Source organism: Eretmochelys imbricata, chromosome 24 (genome assembly GCF_965152235.1).
Source record: "Eretmochelys imbricata isolate rEreImb1 chromosome 24, rEreImb1.hap1, whole genome shotgun sequence".
Taxonomy (NCBI): Eukaryota; Metazoa; Chordata; order Testudines; family Cheloniidae; genus Eretmochelys; species Eretmochelys imbricata.
This window is the reverse complement of record NC_135595.1, coordinates 1,400,952-1,420,902: the sequence shown is the minus strand read 5'-3', so window position 1 is coordinate 1,420,902 and position 19,951 is coordinate 1,400,952. Positions and strand designations below refer to the sequence as shown.

Below are 19,951 nucleotides of genomic sequence, written 5' to 3'. Positions count from 1 at the left end.
ACTATGTGCCAACCTCCTCAGGATTGTACCTGTTCAAAGCCAGGTAAAGCTGGGTGTTCTGGGCATGGAATTTTTCCCCAATATTGTCATAGAACTGGACTGTGAGAGTAAGAGCCATCCCCAGAGGAAATGCCATCAGAGATGTGCTGCTAATGGTGTAGAGTTTGGGACTGGTGCTTATCCTCAGGTATGACACTGGAGCCACCTGTAAGAGACAATGCTTCCTTTGGTTCACTTTAAAAAAACATGAAATTTATGTCTTTCCCACCGAAGCAGATCCACGTATTATGTACAAGTGTACAATGGTTCATAACTAATTCAGAAGAAAGAGCGCCACCTACTGAACCATCTCTCTTTCTTCCTGCAGGACCTAGGTTTTGCTTGGTCTCCCATCACTCAAAGCATTTAAGATTGCTCTTAAATTATCAATAGCACATGAATAAATGAAAAAGCATACAATATATATTTATTGCGAGAAGGTCAGCACTGTTTCTTAGCCCTTATTTTAAGCCCTAAAAAATGAAGTAACAGATAAAGATACTTTGCACTTCTGTGGGGCCTTTCACACAATAGGGTGATTTACAAATATTAAACCTCACAACACATCATCCTCCCCCATTTTACAGATGGGTAAATTAAGGCTCAAAGAAGTGATGTGACTGGCCTCCAAGGTCACACTTGGAGTCAGTGGCAGAGCTGAGGCGGAACCCTGGAGATCGGGGTCCTTACTCGCCCCTCCGAGACACTGATCCTGATCCAATGAATAGTACGTGATCTCTCAGCATCAGCAGGTTTTCGTGATTTGAAAAAATCAGACACTGGTGCTATTTCTTTTACTTGCAACAGTTCTTACCCGGACCCCGGTTATGACTGTCTGGTTGACACCAAAGAGTTCTAGAGAAGTTACTTCTAGCACTGCAGTGCCTGTTACAGCTCCTGCTCTCAGGAGTCCCTGGCCATGCTCCTCAATGACGGAAGAGTTGGGGAAACATTGCAGGATTTCAGAGCTCACAAGCGCCGCTCCCTCCCTAGGTCAAGGACAGAGTGAACAAACCCTCGGTTAGACTCTACCAGGCTGAACATTTCAGTCTAAATGGAGGGCAGTGAAGCTATGAGAAATCTCAGCAAGAAGAGCTTTTCTCAGACAAAGCCATGTATCCAGCAATTTCAAAACTCCCCCAGGAGAGTGTGCCTCCAAGCTTTTCCAGTTCACAGCTTACCGTATTTTATTATTATTTAAATGAGGCATGAAAGTGCTGAGCCAGTGGTTTAGTGACAGCACCACCCACTCATTCACAAGAGATCAGAGTTTGGGCCCCAAACTCAATCTCATTCCCTCTGCTGACAGACTGAGAGCAGGAGGAAGGCACAATATTCTCCAGATGGTCAGACCCAGCTATGCTCAGGGTCACTCAGATATGTTGCACATTTGAGGGTGGTAGGGTACCAGAGGACACCTCTCAGAAAAGTGCATATTATATTCCTAACAGAAAAGAACACATCTGGGAGTGTGCATAATCTAAGAACCACAAAAACTACCATCCCAGATTTCATTTCTCGCACTGACAGTGGAGCTCAACCTGGTCTCAATACTCATCAGATAAAATGCATCCCTGCACTGGGGGCTAGCACAGGGCCTATGCAACACTTAAATTTCACTTAAGCCCTTCTGTGCCAGGCTTGAGTTTCACTTAATATGCACAAAGTATGGCTTTAAAGACTAATGTTCAGGCAATTTCAGAGACTGAGCATGCCCAAAAGTGGTCTCATGCAACAGAATTCTGCAAGTCTGTGCAGCTCTTGGAAAGAAGATAAAAAGTTGACTGCAATGCAAAGAGGCAGACAGCTCCCTGCATTGAAAGGAAGAACACATGCTGTAAACCAGTGGTGCCCAACCTTATTACACAGGAGGGCCACGTAAATCTTGTGTGGGCCAAACAGATTCTACATATTTTAATGACACCTGTACTGATTTATCTTTTAAGTTCAGCTTGTTTCGTACGTATTTAGACAGAAATAACCTATGTCCAGTATTGTCTATTTACACAATTGTGTAAACTAAATGATGTAAACATGATGACAAAACACTGATGAATCAGCTGTTAGTATATTGTGTTGAAGCAGGCTATGGGCTTTATGAAAAGCTCTGGTAGGTCACATACAACCCACGGGCCATAGGTTGGGCACCCCTGCTGTAAACTATTTCTCTGTCCTATATTTCCTGGGTTCAGAATGGAATGTCTTTTCTTTGTTTACCTGTTTGTATACAGCTTGAGCTGTGAGTTTGTGGACATCAGAATCTGCTCTGCAGGGCACTCCGGAGAGAAAAGTAGAAGCTTATCGAACACCTGTAGGAACAGAACAAATCATTTTATAAAGAGAAATTCAGAAAAATACATCTGGATTAAATTAAATAGCAGGTACTTTTAGAACCAATGAAAGAAAATGCTTTTTCACACAGCATGTAATCATCCTGTGGAACTCCTTCCCACAGGGGATCAGAGATTTAGATGTTGTGACTACAACGCAGAGATTGGATAATTTTTCTATCAATAACTTTATACGTGACATAGTAGGGATTAACACATGCAATCTGATTGCTGTCTGACAGAATCCATCACCATCCATATGTACGGTAGAGAATAACAGGACTGAAACATATGGTTTTTTTCCCTCCCTTTTTACTCCTAGAGCATCAGGTATTAGTCACTGCCAAAGTCAGAATACAAAAGTCAATTGACAAATAACATGATCCAGTATGACAAATCCTATGTTCTCATGTAGGTTGGTTAATAAGAAATCAGAAGAAAGCCTCTCAATATGGGGGTGGAAATGATAATGGCTGCCTGGAGAGCAATGCACAGAGCTCATCAGCAGAGAAAGGCACTTTTATTGTTGGGAACCTCTTCACACAAGGAATATACAAATACAAAACATAGTAAGAAGAAAAGGAGTCTCCAAGGTGCCACAGGTACTAACAAATGTATTAGAGCATAAGCTTTCTTGAGCTACAGCTCACTTCGTCGGATTCATGCATTCCGATAAAGTGAGCTGTAGCTCACGAAAGCTTATGCTCTAATACATTTGTTAGTCCCAAAGGTGCCACGAGTCCTCCTTTTCTTCTTACGGATACAGACTAACACGGTTGCTACTCTGAAACAAAACATAGTAAGAAAGTACAGAAAGAAACGACTAAGCATTCAACATCCATTTCCAGTGGCTGTTATGTGAGCTGTATGGTTAAAGCCCTTCACATTGCACGGAAATGAGGAACTTTCTCCTGCTTACTGGCTGATATGATATTTGCTTTTATTCTGAAAATGCCAAGACTGTTTGGCTCCAGGCTCGAGAGCAGTCACTGAAACTGCCGCTGTGCAGGGGGTGATGATTTCTATTCCAAAGGCTTCAAGAGGCAAGTCTCAATGAAAATCCACAAAATCCATATCAAAAGTGTGGGCTGGACATTTAGTGTGGGCAGGCCAGCTCATTAACAGAACTCTCCCTTGCTCTGCGGCAGAAACACTACTGCAGAAGGTGGGGCTGGAGTTACACACAATCTATATACACCCCATGGGCAGCATGAATGAAGTCACCACTAACCAGGAGTATCAGTTAGCGAGAAATACAGAGACATGCAGAGAAGGGTTCACACATCTCTGTGCACACTGTGACTACAATACATCTTTTGTGATGCACCTGTTTGTGGACAGCCCGCAGTGTACTCCTATCCATGGCACACCTGCCAGCTTGACTTGGTATCTTGCCTAGGCTTCATTTCCTTTTTCCTCCTTGCTTCCGATATGAAATCCTGTCTTCTGCCTCTTCCCATGAAAGTAAGAGATCCCATTTGGAGCGACCAGGGCAACTTACCAATATTTGTACTTCATCTGAGAGTTCAGCCATATTTCCTTCAAACTGACCGGCGGATACATTCAGACATTGCACTGTCACTTTAATACTGGTTCTTCCAGCTGCCTTAGTATGTATAACCATAGCAAAGTTATTCTCGGGTAGAACCTGCAGGGAAACCTGACAGAGAGATGGTAGGGTTGTCATTACAGGCTGCTCAGGCCTTTCCAATCAACTGTTCATTTATAGTAAAGGAAAAATGCAGACAGATGCCATATGTAGGGTTCAAGAGGTCACTTTTCCCTTGCATTTTCTTCTTTATGATGAGAGATGCTATTATAAGTTAATTGGCTCTAGGTAGAATGGTTAATGAGTAACTCCCTCAAGAGCCTGGTACTGTTCCTCTTAAGATATACAAAGATAAGCATCCAGCTCAGTGCAGCTCCAGCTCTGCTTGGACAAGGGGACAGCTAAAGACAGTCCCTGTCTCAAGGAGTTCACAATCTGAAACATACACACAGCAGACATAGTATAAGGAAGTTTAAGGCAATGTCACTGAAGAGATCACTGTAGAAGACTTTGTGAAAGGCTTTCTCTGTTTCAAAGAAGGACTAGGAAGAGGAAGGGGAGGTCATTTGGTGTCCTAATTTATGAAGGCAGGGTGGCAGGGATGCTGGCACTCAAGCCATATGGTCTGCAGAGCAGTGCTAATCTGCCCAGCCAGGAATTCTAATGCAGCTTGCCTTATCCCCAATGCCTTTAGCCACCACCTGGCATGCAGTGGGTTTTAATCACGTTGTTGTGGACAGCTCCATACCTCTGAGTGTCGGGGGAGAAGGTCCAGAACATCCCGTTTACTCATTGACCAGTGGAATATCAGCCCTGGGTTGGCATTACCAAAGGAAAATGGAGTCAGAGTGCTGGTCAGCCCCATGACATAAACAGGCATCTGCAAAGTAAAAATACTGTCACCATGGCACTCAGGGTATTGCTGATGTTTTCTACATTACAGTTTGGGCATCTAAGCTCAATTCTGGACGGAAAGCTTCCACAGGAGGAGAGATTAAAAAGCCTGGGACTGTTCATCTTAGAAAAGAGCCAACTCCGGGGGGATAGGACAGAGGTCTATGAAATCATGGCTGGGGTGGAGAAAGTGAACAGGGAAGTGTTATCACCCCTTCAAACAACACAAAAACCAGCGGTCTCCCAGTGAAATTAATAGGCAGCGGGTTTAAGACACACACCAGGAAGTACTTCTTCAAACAACGCACTGTCAACATGTGGAACTCATTGCCAGGGGATGTTGTGAAGGCCAAGACTATAACCGAGTTCAAAAAAGAACTAGATAAGTTCATGGGGAGAGGTCCAACAATGGCTGTTAACCAAGATGGTCAGGGATGTAATCCCATGCTCTGGTGTTCCTAAACCTCTGACTGCCAGAAGCTGGGACTGGATGACCTGGGATGGATCACTCAATAATTGCCCTGTTCTGTTCATTCCCTCTGAAGCATTTGGCACCAGCCACTGCTGGAACTCTGGGCTACATGGACCACTGGTCTGACCCAGTATGGCCGTTCTTATGAACGGCAGACAAAGAAATGAATAGGACACAGACTATGAGGAGTTGCCAAGATGGTGACACAAGAAATTAATTGTAAACTCTTCAAAAATAGTTAGGGTTTGTAGTATGTGTCATGAATTTGTTACCAACAGCATATTCTCTGAAGTCCCTTAACATTACTGTAAAGCATACAAACAACCTAGCTAAATGCCTAGCCCTAGAGAAAATATGACAACCCCTTCTGACAGTGGCATATCCTTGTGTGCAGAAGACTCAGGTTCAGTCCCCCACGCCCTGGACTGGTGGAAGGAGCTGTGTATGGCAAATAGAGCAAGCATATTCTACCTGGACATACTCAGATCTTCGGCAGCAGCCAAGTAGTTCCCTTTTCAGTGTGCCTTCCATGCTGTCCTGCACGTAACTTCCTTCTCACTTATACACACAAAGCATTTGAGAGCCTTTCTAAATTCCAAGTATGAGAACGTTTCAGAAACTATCTTACAACAGTGGACTAGATGCATGATTCTCCACTAGCATGGTTTCTTGAGGCGTTTGTGAAGATATTCCAGGCTCCCTCTCCCCACTTTAATGATTTGTCTCTGCTGGGCCTTAGGGCACTGTCATTTCCCAGCTCCCATCCAGTGGAGCACAGAGCTCTAACCCGCTGTAGGACTTAGGTTGCTAATCATTGTGAGAATGGGGTTTAGAGCGTACACAGTAGAACAGGAGTCAGCTAAAGTCTCCATTTGGTAAATTGGTGCCATTTGCTTGAGAAGGTTGGAAGTTACTGGTCTAGATGAATAAAGAAGTCCGTTTTCAGTTACTACATCACTTTAGTAAACCCTATCTCAGGATTTTCAGCACCATTTGGATTTATACCTGCAATCAAAAACTCCAGCTAGAGCTAGAAAGTCATTCACTACTTGCAGGTCACTGTGGTTTCCGATATTAGCTACAGAACTAACCTTGGTGGCTGTTATAAGCCTCGTGGCAGGTGCATGAATTCTTACTGCTCTCAGCTGAACTACTTCCAATTCCACTTGACCCTGCAATATATGGCAAATAACATGCTTTGAGATATAGGAGTAAAATGGACAATCTGAGGAAGGAGACTGGGGACCTACCATCAAAATAAACAGTGTGTAGGCTGGTTAGGGGCTCAGTTGGTATCTTTAAAGGAGAACTAGATTTGCATGCAGTCCCAGAGGTTAGCAGAATTGCAGAAGTGACAGTCCCTGAAGAACATTAAGCAAACATGGCCACCACAGGCATCAACTTCTGTCGGCACCAGTGGGTGCTCGTGCCCCCCCACCCCCGGCCCCACCCCAACTCTGCCCCTATTGGATCCCTCCCCAAATCCCTGCCCTGGCGCCGCCCCCTCCCCCAAGCGTGCCTCGTTCCCCCTCCTCCCCCCTCCCTCCCAGGCTTGCGTGAAACAGCTGCGCACTCAGGGCCCAGCAGCGCACTCAGGGGAGGTGGTGGAGGGGAGGGGAGGCAGAAGTGAGCTGGGGGAGGGAGCGGGGGTGGAGCTGCCAGTGGGTGCAGAGCAGCCACCAATTTTTCCCCGGGGGTGCTCCAGCCCCGGAGCACCCACGGAGTTGGCGCCTATGATGGCCACCAACACAGAGGCTGCAGCAGCTTATTTGCTAGCCAAGCAGGGAAAGTTTCTGGTTGGCATAGAGCTATTTGATGCCCCATTGCTTTCTCCCATGAATTAAACATTTACTTTGTTTCAACAATGCACTTCCTACTGAGGGTGCAACAAAGCAAGAAACACAGAGATGTAAGAGCTGATGCCACTTAGTAAGGCTTTTCTCCCTCCAACAGGCAAAGGCCTTACCTCTCATTTCAGACATAAAACCAAAGAACAAACTACAATAATAACCCTACAATAACCTTTACTCCTGTCTAGGCACGACATGCATATAGTATGGGATCTTAGAGACGATGGGAGTTTTGTCCAACCAAGGATTTCAGGATCACTTCCACTGAGATGCCCAAACCCACCTGCAGATGTGCTTCCTCAGCAGAGGCCAGTGCAAGGAAAATACATCAGAGAAACAAATGAGGACTTACAAAACAAGCTAGGAAGATACCTTTGAGAAAACTATTACTTCTCCTGTGTCTTCACTGACAGCCTGAATGGTACCCTGTATTATGGCTGTTCCAACTGCCTTAGCCATCACCTGGCCCAGCCTGTTAACTATAGCCACAGTCTGGTTACTGATAGAGAAGTGAATGATGGACTGTGGCTGTGGGCCACCTTCTGACATCACCTGCAATATATTTAAACAGGAAACTGTAGCCCCAGAAAATGAGGTAAACTCTATTGAACCACATACCAGATCTGCGCTTTTCCTTGTCCACAAACAGAAAGCGTATGACATATTGGAAACAACGCAGTGTCTCTTCCCCGGCTTCTCAAGTGAGTGCATCAGATACACTTCACAGTGCAAATATATTTAAAAGAAACAGGAGAAGCTAGCCTGGAAATGATCTGGAGGCGAGAGTCTGAGAGGGAGGGGAAGAGAAGGCCAAACATACCTGATGTAATTTTGACTTCTACTGCTTAGGAAAGAGTGGGGAAGGTTAAGTGAGAAAGAGGTAGCAAAGTAGGAAACAGGAATAGGACCAATAATACGATACAGAGCCTTGACCAGCTGCTCTATCAGACATTTTTTACCAATACTATACTCTTTTAATATGGCAGGAGGAGTGGGGGGAGGGAGGGAGGAAGGAAGGAAGGAAGGAAGAAAGAAAGCGGCAAAGGGGATTGGGTAAATCTTATTTGTCTCTGGATGAACTAATATACTTTAAAGCTCACCTGCCTCATGTTGTGTGGAATGAGGGTCATTTCCTCTGGGTTGAGTTTGAATGGAGGAAAGACCTGGCAAAGGGAAAAGGAGGGAAAACTTTTTCTGCTGCAGGATTTCTTTTTAAAAAGACAAACCATTAATATTAAAAATACTCCTTGCTTAGTGGTGCACTACACAGGGTACCTGGCCAGTCTGCACTTAGTCTTGAAGTGCCACAGACATTCTACCAGCGCCCCCCCCCACAAAAAACCTCACAAGAGCTAAAATTACCTATATTTTAGAGAACAATGAGATTGATGGTAGCTCAGTATTTGAATTCTTTGCTACAGCATACAAAATAAATCACATGTGCATTTTTCTAAGCTGATTATGCCACATCCCTTTGAGATCTCTATAACAGAGAATGGGACTCCCAGTTAGCAAACACCCTCTGTTTTGTAAACATCAGGACAACACAGATTTTTATGGAAAATGGGTTAATTTGGTAAAATAAACAAACAGCAGCATGTTGCCCTTATAAGAAATCTGTGATTTCTTACAAGATCTTTCCATTCTTTTATGACTGCCAAACCCATCTAAACGCCAAGCTTTTCAGGCCAACATTATCCAAGTGGGTTTTTTCACTGCACTTTGAAGGAAATGGTTCTACACCAAGTGAGAAACATCTGAAGATAGACAGGCACAAATGGTGAGCATTCTTACTTCAACCTTCCGAGGAGAAGAAGTGAATTTTCTTCCCATCTTGTCCCAGGCTGTAGCCACCAAGGTTGTCTGGCCTATTGCGACAGCTCGGAGTACGTAAACTTCAGAGTATTCACCCACTTCCTCCATTAGCCTGCAAAGATACTTAACAGTTTTTTCACTTTTTCCAGCTTGCATTAAAATTATATGCCTTTAATAGTTGATGTGTTTAAAATGAGTCTCTAATACTGAGGTTTGTGTTTCTAGACAGCCAGCACAGTCCTAGACTTATGTTACACAAAGCTCTGAGAGGCAGAATTCACAATCTGTGATAGTTGTGAGAAAGTCTGTGGCTGTGTTCAATCATGTTAATGCTTTGGAATCTATACATTCCAGGGAAATTAATGTCTCTTTCCTCATGCACACACCATTTTTGTCATGCTATGGCAAGGTTTAAGTTATATAATCCATTAAACGGTCCTTCATTTTCTCTGACATCATTGCTGAATACTAAGATATTTGTAAATAAGTACATATATTTTCATCTGCCTCCACAGTAGGCAAGCCGAACAGTATTAATACAGGGATTCCAAGGAAAATTATTTCAATCAAAAGAGCTATACATTTATGGACTAACCATGCCAGAAAGAAACACTATAAACATATTTAATACACAGCTATATTTTCCTGTGGCAAGGGGATTCTGTGGCAGTGTAGAAAACCGAGTGATGGGAATGGAAATCAGCACTTTGCCTTCTGCATCACTTTTCATTGAGGATCTACACTGAGAGGTTTACAAATATGAATTAAACCTGGCAATCTACCTTATGAGGTACTTATGTATGATCCCCACTTTACAGAAGATTAAACCTCAGACATGGGGAGGTGAAGCGACTTTCCCAAGAACACACATACTGAGACAGTGACATAACTGGAGAGACTTTGGATATCTAGTCACCACAACACTCCTTTAGCCAGGGGATGGATAGGGTGCTGGATTTTGCTCTGTAGTAATCAGTTCTATTTTGCAGTAGACAATGGATATTACCAGCTGCTACTTGAGGTGGAAATGCACCAGGCTGCCTACTGTAGTACTCACACAAGTGTAACAATAGCAGATGCTGCCTGCAGTTTGAGCTTCATGTACTTGAAATATTTGCTCTTAAATGGATGTCGATGAAAACCAAGGACTCGCACGCTGACTAGGACAGATTTGCCAATCTCGATCTAGGTAAAAAGAGCACTTTTACAATTTTTGGTGGTGTCTTTGTACCTATGCTTAATCTTGGATGGGCTGCAAAAGGACACCACCCACCTTACCTCTCTTAAGTTCTCTTTCCTACCTGCAGAGAGATACTCACATAGGCAGGACACTCAAGAGGATGCACACAGGCTCCCACTTCTTTCAGTGTCACTTCTTGATCAGAAATATAGGGTTGTTGCTGTTAAAATTAGAGGCTCATCTCTTCTAGGAGCTGCTGTGGGGCTACCAGAACGTATGGCAGCCCCTACAGTATGAGGCACGGATTCACACTGGGTCTTCCATTGTGTACCGAGTGACATTATTATTGGGACACTTAATGGCCTTAAATACATTTTTTAACCCAGGTAAAATAAGATTTCACATTAATAAAGTGTGAAAAAAAACAAAAAGACTGGCCTGGTCCTTCTACAGCAGTATGATTTACTGCCAAAAACAAACCTCTGAAGTGGATGCAAGATCTCATGGTTTATCACCTAGCTAAGACACTACACTCAATCTTCAACATAAGCCCCTTGCAGCTCAGTTCCAGAAGAAGTTGTTCCTCCTCCAAGGAGGAGGAGAAGAGTGGATACTTGGGCAGGAGTTGGTAGTGTCTAACCAAGCATTGAAGAAAAAAATACAACTTCTCTTGCAGTCCTGTGTACAAATCTTGCACCAAGTGCATCAAGCCCAGCTATGTGGCTCATGTGAATTATCTCTGCTCCACAGGATTTGAAGAAAGAATCATAAGTATGATAGAACCAAAATGTAACTCATATTTTTGAAGCCTCAAACTCTCAAAACCGCCACCCATCATAGTTAAGAGTCTATCGTCTTTATTAAGCAACCTAGAGAAAGATGAGTTTCTTCATGATGGCGGGTGCACGAATGCACGTTGTGCAGTGACATTCTTTGTCCTTGGGAGCCAACAGCATAGTGGAATAGCCAAGAATTCTGTTCTCGGATGCCTAGGTGAAAGGCTTCCACTGACAGTGTCTCTTGTATTTAAGAAGATACATTCACACAGATTTCTCTAACAGTTTGAAAATAAAACAAATGTCTCTTGAAAGGAAAATTACTTCATAGATGGCTCCATACAATGCAAACAAACAAACAAAGAACATAAATAAGATTAAAAAAAAAATCACATCCCACCAGGCTAGGTTTTTTACAGACATTTGAGTTTCCCTAAAATTGTCTCACCTTATCAATGAGATCCACCTCCAACTCATGCATATCAGATACATGTAGATAGACTGCAGCTGGTCCCAGAAATGCCAGACAGAGATCGTAGACCTCCAAGGTTAGAGATCCAGGATGCAAAGGGACAATCTACAAGGAAAGTGAGGAGGTATTAGCCATATTATCTGCCGTGGATACCGATTTAATTTACATCTCTGTCACCAAAAAGCTAAAGCTAACTCGTAAAAGTGACTAAGTCTAGCATTCTGCTGAAAAGTCATTGTTCAAACAACATGTAAACGAAAGAGGGAAAAGCTCTGTTAGGGTCAACCAGAAGCCACCACAGGACTGTTCCTATAGCACAGTTACTGGAACATTGTCCAGTCTAGTTTTAAGTGTTTTCATCACTTCCCCTGGAAATTATTCAACAGTCCAGAAGGTCACACAGTCAGGATGTTTCTTCCTGATATTCAGGCTAAATTTCTCTCTACAGGAAAGCAAAGCTGACTCAAGTTTGATTTCTGACCCCACTGCTCACTCATGCCTCTGGGCCAGTTAGCACCAAATAGTATATTGTATTATATTTATTGTTACAGGAAACAGCAGCAAGGAAAACTACAGGAGAGAATTAATTTTGATCGAGCAGTTATAATGGTTGAAAGTGTCACCCTATACAGGATCTGGAAGTCAGCGAAGTCCCTAAACGTATAATAAAACCCAAAAGGTAAATTAAATCTATACACAGTAACTGATACAGTGTATTTTGTACTATTTGGTGACAGGTAGTCCTTAATTCATTATTCTAATGTTTTCTCTTATTAAGAACCTATTCCAACAAATATCAGGCTCACTTTACACACTTGCTGGCAATCAAGTACTCCAGCGTGTTAAAGTGAACTGCATAAACAGTTCTGAAGGTAAAAAGAAATGAGAGATGGAAAGTAAGAAAAAATATCGATTTCTTTCCAGGAGGGTGAATCTCACTGTGAGATTCTGAACCCAGGCTGTTCTCCAGGGGAGAACATCTTGAATGTGCTCACCTCGATGGCACTCTCTGCTTCCAGGTATGTAGTGTTTACGATCTCCTCTTTGCTGCTGTTGACGAAGAAATACCCAGATCCTTCCACTAGATCAAATATTTCCTAAAATGGTACAGAAAAAGGAGTAAAATCCCAGTGCACTCACTTCTCTACCAACTCAGAGTGCTGGCTCACTGACTGAGGGGTTTAAATCCTGCAGTCCTTACTCAGCTTTTACTCAGTCTCCAAAGGGAGTTTTAGCCCAAGTAAGAATTGAGAATTGCAAGCTGCATGAAATATTTTTAAAACACTGTAATAAAGGCTCAAATTATAGGTGTACCCCAACTAAAAAAACCCAAAACAGTAAGAAGACCAAAAAAATGCCACCATGGCTAAACAGCAGAGTAAAAGAAATCAAAGCCTACTGAGGAAAACAGAAAGGAACATACATTCTGACACATCACGTGTAAAGGAATACTTCAGCAGGCCAAAAAAGAATTTGAAGAGAAATTAGCAAAAGACACAAAAACCTAACAGCAAAATTTCTTTACGTACATCAGAACCAGGAATGCTGTCAAACAATCAGTGAGGCCACTGGATGGTAAAGAAGCACTGAAGGAAGACAAGGCCATTGCAGAGAAGCTAAATGAATTCTTTGCATCAGTCTTCATTGTGAAGGATGTGAGGGAGATTCCCAAACCTGATCTAGTCTTTTTATGTGACAAATCAGAGGAACTGTCCCAGCTTGAAATGTCAATAAAAGGAGGTTTTGGAACAAACTGATAAATTAAACAGGACTAAAAGTCACCAGGACCTGATGGTATTCACCCAAGAGTTCTGAAGAAACTCATACATGAAGTTGCAGAACTACTAACTGTGGTATGTAACTTATCGCTTAAATCAACCTCTTTACCAGATGACTGGAGGTTAACTAATGTAACACGGATTTTTTAAAAAAGGCTCCAGAAGCAATCCTGGCAATTACATGCCAGTGAGTCTAACTTCAGTACCAGGGAAATTGTAGTAAAGAACAGAACTGTAGTAAAGAACAGAATTATCAGACACATAGATGAACATGATTTGTTGGGGAAGAGTCAACATGGCTTCTGTAAAGGGAAATCATGCCTCACCACTCTATTAGAATTCTTTGAGGGGTCAACAAACATACGGACAAGGGTGATCTAGTCGATATAATGAACTTGGACTTTCAGAAAGCCTTTGACAAGGTCCCTAGCCAAAGGCTCTTAAGCAAAGCACACAGACATGAGATAAGAAAGAAGGTGTCACCAGTAACTGGTTAAAAGATAAAAAACAAAGGTTAGGAATAAATGGCCAGTTTTCACAGTGGACACAGGTAAATAGCAGGGTCCTCCAAGAATCAGTACTTGGACAAGTGCTATTCAACATATTCATAAATGATCTGGAAAAAGGGGTAAACAGTAAGGTGGTCAAGTTTGCAGATGATACAAAAGTTACTAAATACAGTTAAATCCAGAGCTGACTGCAAAGAGTTACCAGGGGATCTCACTAAATTGGGTGACCGGGGAAAATGGCAGAAAAATTCAGTGTTGATAAATGCAAAGTAATGCACATTGGAAAACAATCTCAAGTATACATACAAAATGATGAGGTTTAAATGAGCTATTACTGCTCAAGAAAGAGATCTTGTAGTCATTCTGGATATCCTCTGAAATATCTGCTCACTGTGCAGCAGCAATCAAAAAAACTGACAGAATGTTAGGCACCATCAGGAAAGGGACAAATAATAAGACAGAAAAGTATCATAATGCCACTATATAAACCCATGTTACGCTCCCATTTTTTGAATACTGCCTGCAGTTCTGGTCACCCCATCTCAAAAATCATATAATTGGAATTGAAAATAAATACTGAATTGGAAAAAGTACAGAGAAGGGCAGCAAAACCGATGAGGGGGATGGAACAGCTTCATTTGAGGAGAGACTAAAAAGACTCTGACTGTTCAGCCTGGAAAAGAGACGACGAAGATGGCATATGGCAGAGGGTTGTAAATCACGACTGGCGTGGGGAAAGCGAAGAGGAAAGTGTTATTTACCCCTTCACATAACACAAGAACCAGGGTCACCCAATGAAATTAACAGGCAGCATGTTTAAAAAAGCATAAGGCAATACAGTCCTTCTTCACACAACGCACAGTCAACTTATGGAACTCATCTCCAGGGGACATTGTGAAGGCCAAAAGTATAAGTGGATTCAAAAAAGAATGAGAGAAGTTCATGGGGAGAGGTCCATCAATGGCTATTAGCCAAGATGGCCAGGGACGCAACCCCATGCTCCTGTGTCCCTAAACCTCTACTGCCAGAAGCTGGGACTGTATGACAGGGGATGGATCACTCAATAAATTGTCCTGTTCTGATCATTTCCTGTGAAGCATCAGGCACTGGAAGACAGGACACTGGGCTAGATGGACCACTGGTCTGACCCAGTCTGGCCACTGTTATGTTCTTATAAGTAAAAACCAAGTAAAGACCTCAAATTTGGCCTTAAGTGATGAGGTGATTAAGAATAGCCAGCTGTAATACACAAAGTCATGATTCCCCCAAGGAGACCCTGCTGACCCAACAAAGAAAGGAAGCTCAAGGGCATCAGCTAGTACCATGTATCCAATTAAAATAATTGTGAATGGTCCAGCCTGGGGGTTAGTGCTTTGAATTTTCAAATGGAAAACCCAAGATTGATTTCCCATCACTCACTGGCCAGTGGGCAGGGATTGGGAGTGCTACAGAGACACTCAACAGAAGGGCAATGAACAGTGATTCCTCCACTAATTGCACTGTCTCTTCAGTTTCACTGAAACAGACCAGGACAAGCCTCATTAAGTGTTTTGTGAAGAATACTTGCAGACCATCTCTCTTAACACTCATCTGGAACAGTGGCCTTCTTTTCAGAAGCACCGCTACCCTTGAACATAAGCAGCACTTGCAGTCCAACACCACACTGTATTTACATTTCATTGAGCAGAAAGAGGAAGATCAAAGCGTTTATCATTCCATTAAGTGATGATCAGTTATACAACAGATGGGCATGAGCTTTATGCAGGGACACATGTTCACTGTCTTCTAAATATTCATGAAGGCAGTTGAGGGGAAAAAAACATCTGATGATAAAATCCTGCGTAATATACAAAAGACTGATGTGATATGACTTAGCCATACTAATAACCTTCTTACCTTCACAGCAGGATGATTATAGATAGTGGCATTGTCTGGCACCACCGTCACATCCTCTACCAGTAACAACTCCACAGCCGTGGAGGTTGGCAAGTTAGATACTTCCTAAGTGCACAACCAAAAGCAGAGAGAAGTTACATTAGTATTCCTTCTAGTCCTGAAGCCCCAAACCTCCTCTTTCGCAGAAGGAACTAATGATTGCAGTGGTAGTGCACTAGCCCTTCTCCTAACTGGCTGCGATGGCAGAAATAGGACTTTCCTCTTGAAAGAGGACAAAGCCCAGTATTCAAACCTGAAGATAAAATTATCTGCACAGTCCTAACCTACTCAGCTCAATGTGTCAGTAGACTGCAACAGTTTGCTAGACAGATCAGTCAGAGATTAAGCAATCCATACTACACTCATCTCAGAAGCGTTTGAAAATGTGCCCCAAAATGTCCTCTTTCACTCACTCTTGGACTGCCTCTCTCTGAATACTTCACAAAGCTGACTCCAATCAGAATAGTCCCTTTGATGCGGTGCACCTCAAGGAGCTGATGCCCTATAAGCAACAGAGAGCAGAAATTTCACTGGAAACGAGATAGAATTTGAAAAGGAAAAACGAACAAAAAACAATTCCACCTTCAACTAGGAATAAGAGTGAGTAGGATGCAGTATTTGCAAATGAGGTTCACGAGCAATAATTTCAGTGTTAAGAATTGGACACAATTAATTAATTGTTAGAAATCTGCTTGACTTGTTCTTTGACAGCTTTCTTGTGCTGTATGTTTAAAAACATATATATATAATCCATTAGCCATGCTATGGCACTTTTAAAGGCTGTAACAGAGTAGCAGTGTTTGTCTGACATACCCCACCCACCCTGTAAGCAGGAGGAAATTCTGTTGGGAAAGGGCTAAGAGGGTGCTGATGACTCACTTAGGCAGGTGGCTTGTTACTCCATTTGCAGATTAAGGGAACTGGGACTGGCTCTCTAAAGAAATGATCTTGCGCAGGGGTGGGCAAACTTTTTGGCCTGAGGGCCACATCTGGGTATGGAAATTCTATGGTGGGCCATGAATGCTCACGAAATTGGTGATTGGGGTGCGGGATGGGGTGAGGGCTCCGGCTGGGGGTGCAGGCTCTGGGGATGAGGGTTTGCGAGTGCAGGAGGGTGCTCCAGGCAGGGATTGAGGGGTTCGACTGGGGGGAGGGGGATCAGGGCTGGGGCAGGGGTACAGGAGGGGGTTGGGGGTGCAGGCTCTGGGTGGCACTTACTTCAAGGAGCTCCCAGAAGCAGTGGCATGTCCCCCATCCGGCTCCTACTTGGAGGCGCGGCCAGGCGGCTCTGTGTGCAGCCCTGTCTGTAGGCGCCGGCCCGCAGCTCCCACTGGTCGTGGTTCGTGGCCAATGGGAGCTGTGGGGGCAGCGCTAGGGGCAGTGTGCAGAGCCCCCTGGTTGCCCCTGTGCGTAGGAGCTGGAGGGCGGCGTGCTGCTGCTTCTGGGAGCCGCGCGGTGTGGGTCAAGCCCCGGACCCCACTCCCCAGCAGGAGCTCAAGGGCCAGATTAAAATATCTGGAGGGCCGGATGCAGTTTGCCCACCTCTGATCTAGTGAGTGGGCTGAACAGTCCTTAGGGAAGAACCTAGGAGGAGCCCAGCCTAGGGAGAAAACTTGAAGTTTGAGCTTAATTTATGTTAAATTCTTTATTAATAAAGCCAAAATCATTAGAGAAAGTGAAACCCAGATATCATGGTGATGCATAGATACAGAGATTATATTAGGAGGAGGGAGAGAGAGAGTTTGAGCTAAATTCAGTGCTGGGGTAAGCAGGAGCAACTCCGACTGACTTCATTGGAGTTCAGTGTATAAAACTGAACAGGTACCGTGCAATCTGGTCTGTCCACTCCCATCATCCTTTGCTACCATCTGCATGGACTTTGAGTCAGTAAAGTGTGCGAGAGTTTCATTGGCTGATTTCCACTCCAGCACCAGGGAGCTAAAGTTGTCAAACTTCCGCCGGTGCTGATCAAACACGGCCAACTCCAAAACTGTATTCCTCAAACTGGACACGGGGATCTACACCCAAAATAACAGAACTCAATCTTATTAGTAACTCGGAGCCTGATTCTAGAGAAAAAGCACCTTGCAGCCCATAGCCACCTTCATCTGAATGAGAGAGGCATTGGCCACTGTTGGAAGACAGGACTCTGTGCTAGATGGACCTTTGGTCTGACCCAGTATGGCCGTTCTAAGAGACTACAGGGCCCAGGATGCTGTGACTCCTCTTTGGAGTTTTCTTATGCAGAAAGTGAGTTACTGCCAAATTACACAGTAATTTGATGTAATTACTCAGCCAGTTTGATGGGAAGAGGAACTGAGCAGAGATCATCAAGGTAGTTTAATTTGACAGAGGTGATTCCATCTTCAGATAATGGATTTCCTGGTAATAGCTATTAAATTATCAGTTAGTGCTACACAAGCGTCATCTGGACATCAAACATATCACACACATCATGGGTTTCCAATCATCCTACAAATCATTATAGAGAGGAGTGTTATTCATTCTTTTTAAAACATATAAAGTCTTACCAGCTGTTTGTTGTGCTGAGGCAACGGGCAAGGCTGAACACCTGCAGCTATCTTGTACACTGGAGTCACAGACATACTGGCTGGATGAGCACAAATGAAAGTCACCTGCACAGTTTCCACGGCAGGACTAGGGTTCAGGACTCCTGGCTGATTACCTACTTGGAGCATAAGCACCTTCAAGGACATACAAGGGAGATGGTTAGCCAGCAGGCTTTTCAATTTCAGCTATATCCATGATGTCATGTTGAACAGCATCCCAAAATGGGTTTATTTACAGAAAACAAAAGCCAGACCATGCCAGGTTGTCAGGAGTTGTGATAAAAGTCTAGTCTATAAGCAAAATACTGAGACTCAAAAACAAACACACAGTCTAGGGGAGACTCTCTAGAGGCCCAGCGTGTCCAGGGAGCCCCCCTCACTAATGGGGCACCTCTGCACTGAATACTGTTAAGTATCAGATGCAGCAATACACTATCCCTTTCTCTATTTCCACAGCTAAGTGGACAGTAGGCATTTCTAAAATGATTTTCAGGTACACAAGAGTCAAACTGTCCCTTAGTTATGGTGTGCTGGTGCAAGCCATGAACTTTCCTGGCAGGAGAAATGGAACATGTTTTTTTCACACTGTATTGCTTTATGTGTGAGAGATTAGCCAATCTGTTGCCAGCTGGTTATTACACTGCAGAAAATGTAGGTGTGTTTCCCTACCTGCTCCCCCAGCTCCAGGCAAAAAATCCGGTAAATGTACTGGTTCTGTTTCCTTTTAGTTGGCAGTCGGATCTGTGTAACCTCAATTTTTTCCTCATGCTCCACGGTCAATTCCAAGAAGAAACGAGATGGTTCCAAAACCCATGGCCCTGGCCCGCCTTCAAATACCATCTGCTTCGCTGACTGCCAAGTCACCAATGCCACCTCCACTGGGTTTAGAGCCTGATCACACAAAGAGAAATGAGCAGACTCTGCTATTTGAATATATAGTCTCAGCAAGGGCATACAAAAGGTAATATCTATAATACAACCAATGGGCCTAATTCTCAGTTACACTCAGGCTCCTTCATACCACTCAGCAGTGGGAAGGGCCTTTAAGTGGAGCCAGCTGGCCACTGTTTGCCAGAAGCTGGGAATGGACAACAGTGGATGGATCACTTGGTGATTCCCTGTTCTGTTCATTCCCTCTGGGACACCTGGCATTGGCCACTGTTGGAAGACAGGACTCTGGGCTAGATGGACCTTTGGTCTGACCCAGTATGGCTGTTCGCATGTTCTTATACAGGCCTGAAAGGTTGAGAAACTACACAATATTATAGAAAGAGGCCATTTGCTATTGGATCTGGGTTGGACTATATTGAGCTATCTGTAAGAAAACTAATACTTTATATAATAATCTGCACCAAAAATAAAAAAGACACCCTACTGGGGCAGAAGAAAGCTCAGCTAACAGGAAAAGAAAAATTACTACTGCAACAGAAGACCTGCTCCGATGCATTTGATGGTTTTTCACAAAAAGAATTTATTCAATCCTCTGAGTCTGGGAGGATGGTAGTTGAAAAACATGGTTTCAACTGTGGGCAGGTGTAATGACAAGGAAAAAGACATATGGGAGGAACTTTCTCCTCCCAGAGAAAAACATAGCAATATTTCAGGGTGATATACATTAAACTCCCTGCTCCAAGGGACTTGCCAAATGTTAATTAATAAAGCCTCACAAATCCCTCAACGGGGCAGGGATAAAGTGCCCTCTCTTTCTGACCACAATTCCATGACAACATGAATACGGGCAGGCAGTCCACAACAGAAGGGAAGTGTGCACTAGCATCGCTG

General features: G+C 43.6%; 1 protein-coding gene across 1 annotated transcript in view; it reads right to left on the bottom strand.

Annotated features, from left to right (window-relative positions):
* NUP210L (nucleoporin 210 like) overlaps nucleotides 1-19,951 on the bottom strand; it is a 43,677-nt gene that overhangs the window by 10,278 nt on the left and 13,448 nt on the right. The window contains exons 15-31 of the mRNA XM_077841180.1: nucleotides 18,839-19,060; nucleotides 18,131-18,304; nucleotides 17,425-17,617; nucleotides 16,013-16,101; nucleotides 15,561-15,665; nucleotides 12,373-12,474; nucleotides 11,354-11,482; nucleotides 10,007-10,134; nucleotides 8,929-9,061; nucleotides 8,235-8,297; nucleotides 7,507-7,686; nucleotides 6,376-6,456; nucleotides 4,667-4,798; nucleotides 3,871-4,029; nucleotides 2,257-2,348; nucleotides 854-1,028; nucleotides 30-205 (exon numbers count right to left, since the gene is read on the bottom strand). Of these exons, the coding sequence (XP_077697306.1) occupies nucleotides 30-205; nucleotides 854-1,028; nucleotides 2,257-2,348; nucleotides 3,871-4,029; nucleotides 4,667-4,798; nucleotides 6,376-6,456; nucleotides 7,507-7,686; nucleotides 8,235-8,297; nucleotides 8,929-9,061; nucleotides 10,007-10,134; nucleotides 11,354-11,482; nucleotides 12,373-12,474; nucleotides 15,561-15,665; nucleotides 16,013-16,101; nucleotides 17,425-17,617; nucleotides 18,131-18,304; nucleotides 18,839-19,060 (2,333 nt within the window). The remainder of the gene's footprint in view (nucleotides 1-29; nucleotides 206-853; nucleotides 1,029-2,256; nucleotides 2,349-3,870; nucleotides 4,030-4,666; nucleotides 4,799-6,375; nucleotides 6,457-7,506; nucleotides 7,687-8,234; nucleotides 8,298-8,928; nucleotides 9,062-10,006; nucleotides 10,135-11,353; nucleotides 11,483-12,372; nucleotides 12,475-15,560; nucleotides 15,666-16,012; nucleotides 16,102-17,424; nucleotides 17,618-18,130; nucleotides 18,305-18,838; nucleotides 19,061-19,951) is intronic.